We start from the raw sequence: 11,105 nt of genomic DNA, 5'->3' as shown, positions 1-11,105 counted from the left end.
CAAATCAGATATTTCCAGCGCCTTTGTACATTATGCACAACGGGCGAATCATGGCCCACGCAGGTTGTTTTGTTATTTTTATAAACGTTACATAACCTTGAAAATAAACATAAACTAACAAACCAAAAATTATTGTTTTATTTTTGTTTCTTGTGTTCCTGTTTTTTCTTCTCTCCCCCCCCCCCGTCTTCTTTTCCACCGTGCAGTCCCTTGCCATCTTCTGAACGTAACAAGCGGGTGGTACACCATAGATATTGTTTGCACTCAAAGAAAATTTTGTCCCCTTTCCACCGCGGTACCTTAGATGGAAGCCTAAACCATAGAGCAAGGTCTAAACTCAGCGTATTCGTTTCCACTGAAGCCTACTGTGAGCAGTAGTCATACTCACTGGCTCACACGAAGCTGATCGTAATAACGGTACTTGAGGTTGGCATAATGCAATTTGGCGCTGGTATCCGCAATAATTCCATCGTAGCAACCGAGGCATGACTTACAGGTGCACACGTACACACTCGCTGTGGGACCGATCGGGTTTGAGTACGATTACCAGCGATGCATAATGTAAAGCCAGCTTATAAAAGGTCAGCCTTGGGCGCGCGTTATATGTGCCATTACAAAATACACTGTATAATAATCATGCTCAAGTATTGTGCGTATTGAGTAATGTGTAGGTCTACGTGTGGCATCTAAATTCTGACCTCGTACTAGTGGTGCATGAGTATCGGGGAAAATGGCGTCGAAATCAAAGAGGCTCAACTTTTCGGTGTTGGAGAGAGACATTTTATTGCGTCTGATCGAGAAAAACATCGAGATCGTCGAGTCGAAGAAAAACGACGGCTTGACGGTGAGGCGAAAGGATGCGGCCTGGGCTCGGATAGTGGCCGCCTTCAACGCTGAGCACGATGTGGTGAAACGGACGCATCGTCAGCTACGGAAATACTGGAATAACCTCAAGATGCGGGCCAAGAAATCTACAGCCGTCAACGGGTATTCCACGCTCAAGTTGCCCACGGCCAAATCACCAGCCGCGAGTTCGACAAAACCTACCGGTGCGGCTTCCTCGTGGAACAGTTGCGGTGTCAAAACCACCGGAGGGACGGCCAATGACCGAGTCGGCCTTGCACAGGTTGCATGCGCGAATACCCTCGCAGACGGGATCCTGTTATCATCGCTAGTGCCTATAGTGGTCAAAAATGAACCGAATGATCCATGGTCACCCCTCCAGGGGCATCAGAATCAGTGGGAGCAACCACAGCAGCAGCAACCACAGCAACAACCGCAGCAACAGGAGCTGGAGAGAGATGCAGCAGAGCACTTCTCCCCGGTACTCGAGGCAGGCCCGGATGAAGATGAGGCAGAGGCTTACTCTGATGGGAGAAGCAACGGTGAAGTGGAAAACGGGGATGGAGAGTATGGCGACATTCTTGATTCGGATGCCGAAGATATGGGTGTGTTCTTGTCCGGTGATATTCAATTTTCCTGACTATTGGATATATCCCAGTTACACCTTTTGAAATTCAATCTGGTTAATTTTCTTATTTATGAAACATGTTAAGACTCCTGAATTAAGATGAGCTATAAACATCTCACTGTCAGGGGCTAGCTGTGAGACTTAAATTTTTGAAACTTACAATAAAATTTTTTTTAAATATGAAAAAAGTAATTTGCATGTTATTTTCTATGTGTAACTAGGAGAAGTTTTTGGATGCGAAAGTGACAGTGATTTCAGACACGAAACAGCCGACGGTCATCCTGACACGAACTGCGACTCCAGCCCCGGCCAACAGCAGTGGACGTCGGTGGACTACGCACGAAGCGAGCACGAGGCCAAGATGGCCTTGCTAGCCATCCAGATGGAGACGGCCCACGAGCAGCGACAGCTGGCCCGCGAGATACGTGAACAGACACGGAAGCGGTTCCGACTGGAGATCCAGGTGCTGGAGGAGAAGAGAAGATATCGGAAGATGAAGATGAAGGCTCTGTATCCTCAGGGACACTCAATGTTACCCTGTACCCACGAACCTGGCGGAGAGCTGGCATCCGAAAAGACGGTTGACTGTGGTAAGGCGCCACCACCGGACAAACAAACACCTGCGTCTAGACACAGTCAGAACGCAGAGCAAGGAGTGGTCAAAGCAACATAGTTAACACTAAAGTGCTGTCTTTGCAAGAGGTTCTTGACGCCCAATCAGTGTGTATATAAACCTAATGTACCTGCGAACAGCAAGAGATCAAAAGGAGAGCTTTCTCACTGTGTACCTGTGGAAAATGCATTTATTAGCCAGCATGTTCAAGGCTGGCCTGAACAGATTTTGAGTTTACTAAGGTGAGGAACACGACGTTGCAAGAGAACTGTTGATATGGCAACGTGTGTCCAAAGTGTCGAAGCTGTATTATCATGTTTTACGGAAGCCTACTTCTATAAGAAAAGTTGTTGGGTTCAGGCTACAAAAGGAGTAAGGAATCTGCAAGGGTTCCTGAAAACATTGCAATAAAATAAAATGAACACTGAAAACTGGTGCGTTCTACGTACTGCCGACATCTCATTAAGAAAAATGAAAACCTTGTTTCAAGGTTCTCCATCTTCCGGTCGTGACCGTATAACACTTTGTCATATTTTAAAGAAAGATTTTTTCCGTGTAAGTGCGCATCAAACTAATAAATAGCCTCTTCGAGTCCTGAAACAAAATGTTTGTCCCAAAGAGATATGGTAATGACCATAAAACCTCAACACACGGAACTGCACTGCAGCTTTAGGGATATCACGCGAATCAATTTGCATGGAATTGGTTTTGTTTATCCCATATAGAGCCAGCTTTGTTATAAGCCTTTCTGCTTCCTGTGATAAACACCAGCAGTGCATACAGTGGCATTATCACAATAATTACAAATACAGTCGTTTCAATTGTGAGCCCAATAATTATAAACAGTCCTGTTTATTCATTCCCGATTTCCATAAGCCTTATTTGGACACCGATTTGTAAAAATACCAAATTAATTTGTCAGTCTAAATTAAATGGCAAAATTTCACTGAGGACAATAAGTAACGTATGCGTCATTAATTCAAATTCTTATTTTCCTCCTTTGCCTCGGAAAAAAAACGATATTGAAATACACTAAGTGCATGTAATCACCCAGAACGAAACCTTCTCCACGATCACCTGAGAGAGGGCGGGCTTCAAGCTCACCGAGGAGACACTTCCAGGGTTGTCAAGGCCATGACATAACGGGAAATTCCCGATGAGAAACGACCTATTCGGTTGAGCCGTGGCATTATGGTCTAGTTTCTAGCTCCCACCAACATCCTCGTTGTAGATGATCAAGAAACTGACCAAACTCCTTGCAGCGGACTTAAACGATTCCTATTTTTACCATACTAAACCGTAAGTACTACGTTCAAATGCCGTTACGTGTACATAATGCCTCAATACCTTTGGTTCTAGTGTGCGGAACGTGACTTAGAAACTAATCTGTGGCCCTGTGTGGGCTCATAATATTTTGTAAAAATACATGGACAAGGACTACAGTCTTCATGACCGTGGGGGCTACACATTACGATCATTGTGGCTGAGAGAACCGCGTATAACGTGTTGGAAGCGCCAGGCCTCTCGAGCATGGGTCAATCAAGACCCTAGCTCAGTGACAGATCAGGCCAACAGGAATCGAAAACGTGCCCGATGCCATTCCTCCGCTGCCACGTACGTGTTAACGTTGCACCATGTTGAAATCTGTTTGGTCCAAAAAAATACACGGTTAATTTGTAATTCGCAAACCAAATTCCGCAAAATGTTTTTACACCCGCACGCATGTAGGCCTATATAGGCGCGGGCAGCTTATGGAAGTTGAACTGAGAATAACTTCTCAATCGGGTAAAACAACCTAGTTTCAAGCTAATTGGCATCTTATACTGTATAATCAGCAACACTATTAACAGGGATTCACTTTTCCAGAATTTGTCCAACTCACTAAACTCTGGAATATCTGGAAGTCTTATCTATCTCTGGAATATCATTTCAGTGATACCCGTATGATGTCTCATCATGAAATGTGACAAGTGCGGAGTGAACAAACTCTCCAACGAATTTCCACCAAGGGCCCTGTCTGACTCCTGCGAACACGCTGCCCTCCACTGCATCAGAGTAAATATAGAATCTTAATCACACATTGTTGACCTCTCCTTACTTTTAAATATTCATCGACAAGAGCAGGGTGCATAGTCAATTAAATTATAATGTCCTTTTTCTGTTTTAAAGTGCACATGTATTTAAACGCTTCACGCCACATACTGAAAATATTAACAGATAATCGATATTCACAGTTTGCTGTGGTTTCTGTAAAAAATGCAGTACAAGTACAAAATTGGTGAAATAAAAAAGGAGGCATTAACCTGAGTTGATATGGCACATTATCTTGCTTGTTTCAAGCAATCTCCAATAAATTCCAAATTTGTGGTTTTTTGTAGTGTGTTTTGAGTCATGTGGAACAACATGGCAAGTGTTCCCAATGCGAAGGCCAAGTAAGTCAAGACTCCAAACGTCTTAGACGATGCTACAACCAGCTGAAGGCACTGTTTCCGGTGTACGAACCAACATGCGTCCCTCCACCAGAAACGACGACCGGTGAGAAAGACTACGTGAGTGTGGCCATGCTGAACGGCGACAACACTAACGTCCAACTCAAGCCGTCCATGACCGTTGCAAGATTGAGAGAGATAGTCAAAGAAAATCTCGGCGTACCACCCCAGAGTCAACAGCTGATTTACAATGGTACAGAAATGAAGGTGGGACATTTCATACTATCCAATAACCGTCATGCCAAACGATTCCTCAGTGAGACACAAACTGTCGGAGTGACTGAAATTGTGAACTAAATCCAACAATAACTCGCCGGTTCAGTAACTTTATGACACCAAAGTTCGACACAAAACAGAACACCTGTGTGGATGTGTTAATTATTGCGTTAGTAACCTTCCTATGCATGCTGTCTTCCTTTCTCATTGCTTGTCTTTTTTGTGTTTTCCCATGTAGGAATTCACAGATGACAAGGCAGCTGCCACCCTCGGCCACTACAAGGTGTTACCCACAACGACCATCTACGTCAGACGCCTCTTGTTCTCGGCCCCCGAAAACAACCTGAACAAGGTGGTGTTCGACCTGCACTGGGGCTACCCGTCAACTGGCAGGGACTTCCTAGATGCAACGGCCATAATCTTCAGCGGCACAGAACTCATCGATTACCTGGATTACAGGAAATTGTCGCACGAATCACTGCGACATTCGGGCGACCGCATGGACGACAGGGCCAGGACCGGTCACCACTTCATGAACGTAGACTTGCAACAAGTACCCAGCTCTTTCACGCATATTTTCTTCACTCTCAGTTCCTGGCAGTCACCTACTATCGCCAAGTTCCCCAACCCGAGCCTGAGGTTTTATGAAGAGTCAGACCCGGACACGATGCTGTGCGAGGACACTATCACCAGGGTCAATCACTCTCAGGCGATAGTGATGTGTTGGCTGTCCAGGAACAAAGGAAAATGGTGCGTGTATAGTGCTGGCAGGGCCTCGAACGGAAACTCCGAAGACTATGAACCTCTGTATGAAACAATCACTGACATCATCGCCAATGGGTTGTAGCAACAATCTCAACCACACCAAGACTGCTAAAACAGACATAAAGCAAATAGCATGGCACAATTTGTCTTTTTAAAACGTATTCTTTAATGAAAAGGTACTATTAATAGGTATTATTGCACTCCCAAAAACATGAACAAAGTATCTACCCTCCCAAAGAGGAGATTTTAAGAAGTGACTTTATTAAAGTGGTTAGCAAAGATCCACGATTTGATGTTTTGTAATTTATTGCCTCCGTTCATTGTCATTCTTGTATGATGTGATATCTGGACAAGAATCAGCATCAAACGCCGATTTAGCACAAAATATAACAGCAAAAATAATAAATTTAGCATGCGTTGTAATGTGTACATTAGCTTGTGCTCAGATTCAGTGCAAATGAACAGTAAAGCAGTGATCAGCGTGATACACAAGACAAGAGCATTCATTTAATACATTTTAATAAACGATCACAACACGCAGAAAAAATCGTGTGGCTTTCAAGGGGTTGTATGCTTCAAAAAATGTTGAGGAGACTAGATAGTGATCATGCTGTTGAAATTAAAGGTGATCATGTAGGACAATTGTTTTTTTTTCCTTTGTAATACATTCACAGTAGATTTACACGTATTTCACATAATTTGACACATTTTAATTAAAGTCTCCAGGAGTTTTGTCATTGTCATTTGTGATTCAGTTTTTATCACCGTGAAAGATATTCATAGCTGGCCTGCCGGATTAATTTTCCAAATTTGGTAAGATCAAATTTGGGGCATGGAGAGGCTTTTTTATTGGTCAGATGATCTCGATTGGCAAGAGGGGTATTAATCTGTTCCGTTTTCATGTTTGTTTAAATGAGACGTACGCTGTTACCAAATAATATACTGAATGTGGACTATGACATAAATCATAGTTAATTGCTTGTTCTTTTATACATTCAGAACTTAGAGCGCGGAGAGGAGGGCTGCAATTATTTAAAGACTAGACCAATATTCAAGGAGAGGTCGTAGCTGCGGTGGACTTGACGCGAGCGTGCAAATCACGACGTCTTGGTTGCGCCTCTGCAGTACTGACTTGAAATTCCTGTTACCAAGTTACACTATGCCTGTTTTTATCCTTGTAATGTGACATTTCCGAAGGTTTACCATGTCAAATTTTTGAGCTGGACCTTATTTGTGCATTCACTCCACAGTTGTCATTTCACACGGTCCCTGAATTGCTGAACCAGTGGGGCGGGGCGGGAAGTAGAATCACGCGACTGTGTTTCTCAGCCGGGAAACCCCCCAACTGAGAAATCCACGGCCATACGTACTCGATACAACCTGAAACCACGACCTTTGACGTCAATGTTTTGATGTGCGTGGGGCTAGGCTGACAGAAAAACATTATTCAGATCTGTGTCTGATAGTGTATTGCGTGTTTTCGGAAAAACCCACATTGCGAAATGACATTTTTGTGGCATATTGGTGTATGGACGGCCTAGTGTAAAAAATATAACTCCTAACGACCACTGGAGGCATTCAGGGCATGGCAAACTCGCCGATTTCGGATCTTGCTCAGAGATACAGTACTTGTACGCCCTGTCCATCCAGGTGTACCCCTATAACGTCGTAGTACATTACAAATTGGTACACTGATTTTCGTAGCCAATACATCGACCAACCAAACCCCAAAAGCTTCCTTCATCGTCTTTTCATAACCAAACCCGTACCTATAGTATACGTAGTAATTAGATTCGACTTCAGGGTGTACCGGGGCTGTACTCGCCGGCTTGACCCACGAAACAACCCGTCGTCTCGCCGGTCCGCTACTCGTGTGTCAACTACATTCAGCTTTGACGGACTGGTAGCCCTTGGCGTCGTTCAGTGTTCCCGAGATCGCAAGCTTTTTTCACCGCCATGAAATGTGGCAAGTGTGACGTTCAGAAGCTCTCCCGTGAGTTCCCGCCATGGACCTTGGCGGAGTCCTGCAACCACGCTGTACTGCACTGTCTGAGGGTAATCATATTTCTGTGTCCACATTACATGTACATGTGTATCACTGCTTTGCCTTCGAGACTTAGTGTTGAATTTATTGAGGTTATGCATGATTGTATTCGAAGATAACTTGCAGATACGAGGATGATCATGTAACACAAATTTCTTCGATTTATAATTAGTGACGGCCAAGCATTATCTTCCACACTGAAGACGAGTGTGTTGGAAATGTTTCAATTTAGGCAGTAGGCCTACATGTATTTTTATTACACTTTTTATGCAGTGTGTGACGGCACATGCTGAACAGCATGGACAATGCTCTCAGTGTGGGAACGATGTCAGCCAAACCTCCAGTCGTCTGAAACAGTGCTACTATCAACTGAAGGCACTCTTTCCCGAGTACGAGCCCACGTTTGTCCCCCAGACCGCCACGGTGACGACTGGTGAGACAGGCTACATCAGCATGGCGATGCTGAATGGCGACAGCACCAGTGTGCAGCTGAACCCCGCCATGACAGTGTCCAGGCTGAAAGACATTATCAGACAGAGTTTGAAGGTGCCGCTGGAGAATCAACAGCTGGTTTATAACGGGAAAGAAATGAAGGTATATTGGAGACCACTGAAATAGGCGTCTTGAAAAGACGAGAAACTGTCCATGCATACTGGCCTCCGCCGTCCCACTTTAATGACCCGCTATATAGATGTACATGTAGTATTTTTGACGCCACGCATCTTTATACAACTTGTAACAAATTAATAGAACAGCCTGCAGCTGCAGCTCATTTTGAATGACGTACTTCTTTCTGTGATCTTTCATTTGACAGGAACTCACTGATACACATGCTCAGGCGACCCTTGGCTCTTATCAGGTGGTTCCTAAAACGACCATCCATGTCCGGAGGCTTCTTTACGCAGCACCGTCAGGCTTGGACAAGGTTGTCTTTGACCTGTACTGGGGCTATCCGACAAGTGGCAGGGACTATCTTGACGCAAGTGTGCTTGTCTTTGAAGGAGTCAAGTTTTTGTACGTTCTTGATTACAATCATACAGTGCGACCCGCCATGTGCCATTCGGGAGATCTGATGGATGATTATGCTCGTAAAGGCCATCACTTGATCAAAGTGAATCTTCACAGCATCCCAAGTGCGACCACTCACCTGTTCTTCACCCTCAGCGCTTGGAATTCACCCACAGTCTCTAGATACCCAAATCCCAGTCTTAGGTTCTACGAAGAGTCTAACCCTGGCAAAATGCTCTGCGAGGACACCATCAAGAAACTGAACTACTCCCAGGCCATAGTCATGGGCTGGTTGGCGAGGCACGGCGGGAAATGGTGTGTCTTTAGCGCTGGCAAGGCATCGGCCGGCAACGCCAGGAACTACAGTTGTCTCGTGTCAACAATACAAGGCATCATCACTAATGGGTTATAGGCCTGAATACGAATCGGGAAGCCCGAAAATATGAGAGACAACTAGAATTTTGCTTCTCTCTGCATGGCCACAGCACAAAGACTGATAGTTGGTAGGGTAATGCCTTAAAGAGTTGAGCACTACGATACACTTTAAAGTCAACTCTCGTTTAAAAAACGAAAGGAACGAACAAATTACTTTGCTAAAATCAAGACTTTGTTCTAAGAAACTGTGGAATAACAAAGAATTTGCTCTTTAAATCAATATTTGGTACAGCGTTCTTCATAACGAGACTCGACTCTACTATTTCTCCAACAAATGAACATTAAATTTGCAAATAAAACAGAACAAAAAACTTCAAAGACATTTTTAATGAATAATATTGTCACTATATCAATAATATTTGTTCCCCCACAAACTTCTTGGCTAATTCTCTTTAAGTTTCCACATTTTGCCCCTGATGATTCATAATGATGGTTTTTTGTAGGAAACTTCATATAATATATTTTCAGTTAAAGGATACTTTTTTAATGGCAAGACATTTAGCATTTTGTTTTTCTTTTACGGGAATGTGTGTACCTGAAAGCATTTTCATATCATATAATATCATGATAATAACAAAAATTTGTCCAAGCGTGAAGAGGTGAGCATATTGTTTTACTTGTTTGGTGACAAGAAGAGTGAACAGCAGCCAATAATGAAGCTGATGTAATCATGGATTAATGGTTGTATGTTTTGTTGATTACATGCATGTTCTTGATGCGACCCCCACCCGTAAATAAACAATATTATATGTCAGTTATGTTAAACTGTTTTCCAGACTGTTTATGTTTTCATTTTTGTCTGTTCGAAATTCCAAACATGTCAGTGGTTCGCCGCTCGCTACTTATGCCCAGGTGACTTCCTTTTGATAGATGGACATGAAATGAATAGTGTGTCCGGATCGAAAAGGGAATCATGCTGAAATCAAACGCAAAATGGTCCCAAAAATGATGGCGTACTCGATATTATACACTTACAAGATAAACATTTAATTCTGGCTTTATCAAGCATTGCCTTGTGAACTTATTCCGTTGGATAATAATTACAGATTGGAACAACAAAAGAGGACCCCTCGTCAAGCACAACAACAGAGAATGATGATTCTAACCCTGCGATTCAAAGAAATAAACACACTGCACAACACTGGTTGTACTTCGTACACTGGCTACGGAAACGGGGAAGGGAAGCCACTGCCCCGCCTGCACCGGCCCACCATTTGAAGGAGGGACATGACACCCCCCGCCCCACCACACACAACAATGTCGGTCAGAACACAACGGAGCGGGGCTTACATGTACATGTACAAAACTGTATATGGAGGGACTCCTGATACGCTACTAAATAAACAAGACCATGGATCTCAGTGGATTCATCAGTTCCGCGTCAGAACACTACAAATTTGATTGGAGTTTGGGGTAATTTTCACCATTTCACTACTGCCCCAGCCAGTTGAATTAAAACAGGTTTAAAAAGTTCAAAAGTTCCTTATCATTTGCCAACCCCCCCCCCGGCCTGTGACTGTGTATGTGACTACAGAGGAGGGTCCTTTTCCCCATGGTCTTTAATCGGCCTCGGAAAACAGGACTTTCCTTGGTCCACTCACAGCCCCTCTGGTCCGGGACACATCGGGTTTCAGACCAGTAAATACGCTGCCACCGACAACAGTGATAAATATTCTAAATCAAATATTAAATCAAGAAATATACCCGGAAGTTTTTGAGGCGTTCAAGACACGCATCAAATTAAAGCTCATTTACTGTTCTTTCGTTTTCTTAATTTTTAGCGGCTTAACCAATGCACTGTGAAGATGTTTCTCTCCAGAGCTGATCACCCCTTGAAACAGTAGTGAAGCCCATCGCCATTTTGAACCTGCCGATGCTTCATTACAAAACAGATCGATTTGAAGGGCCTCCGTTTTCTCGGAAATACAGAGTGGCAGTGCCACTGCCTCCATCTGCCTATTGGCCTATTTGCTGGCTTGCAACCACTAACGCAGACTGTACTGCATGGTGACCCCACTGCCAGCCTAGCCCTGTACATCAAATGCATTAGCAGTACAAGTACAC

At 43.9% G+C, this 11,105-nt stretch overlaps 3 protein-coding genes and 1 long non-coding RNA gene across 6 annotated transcripts in view; 3 read left to right on the top strand and 1 right to left on the bottom strand.

Moving 5' to 3' along the window:
- The window catches only part of LOC147796851 (uncharacterized), a 54,239-nt gene that overhangs the window by 15,395 nt on the left and 27,739 nt on the right, over positions 1-11,105 (bottom strand). The gene's annotated exons all lie outside the window — the stretch shown is intronic.
- Positions 624-2,515, top strand: LOC110980996 (uncharacterized). The gene is made up of 2 exons (XM_022238113.2): positions 624-1,448; positions 1,693-2,515. The coding sequence occupies exons 1-2, from the start codon at positions 731-733 to the stop codon at positions 2,142-2,144; spliced, it is 1,170 nt and encodes a 389-aa protein (XP_022093805.2). The 5' UTR covers positions 624-730; the 3' UTR covers positions 2,145-2,515.
- LOC110980997 (uncharacterized) lies at positions 3,192-6,297 on the top strand. Of its 2 annotated transcripts, none has more exons than XM_022238114.2 (4): positions 3,192-3,383; positions 4,018-4,139; positions 4,463-4,780; positions 5,028-6,297. In XM_022238114.2, exons 2-4 carry the CDS (start codon positions 4,041-4,043, stop codon positions 5,634-5,636), a joined length of 1,026 nt encoding a protein of 341 aa, XP_022093806.2. In that variant the 5' UTR covers positions 3,192-3,383; positions 4,018-4,040; the 3' UTR covers positions 5,637-6,297. The 2 variants fall into 2 exon arrangements, with proteins under 2 accessions (XP_022093806.2, XP_022093807.2); XM_022238115.2 differs by lacking the exon at positions 3,192-3,383 and adding an exon at positions 3,406-3,698.
- On the top strand, positions 7,140-9,614 carry LOC110980998 (uncharacterized). The gene is made up of 3 exons (XM_022238116.2): positions 7,140-7,609; positions 7,872-8,192; positions 8,413-9,614. Exons 1-3 carry the CDS (start codon positions 7,511-7,513, stop codon positions 9,016-9,018), a joined length of 1,026 nt encoding a protein of 341 aa, XP_022093808.2. The 5' UTR covers positions 7,140-7,510; the 3' UTR covers positions 9,019-9,614.

The sequence above is a fragment of the Acanthaster planci genome, linkage group LG14, assembly GCF_054643075.1.
Source record: "Acanthaster planci isolate LZ-2023a linkage group LG14, COTS_SCS, whole genome shotgun sequence".
Classification (NCBI taxonomy): domain Eukaryota; kingdom Metazoa; phylum Echinodermata; class Asteroidea; order Valvatida; family Acanthasteridae; genus Acanthaster; species Acanthaster planci.
The sequence above is the reverse complement of the archived record's forward strand: the minus strand, read 5'-3'. Positions and strand labels throughout refer to the sequence as shown.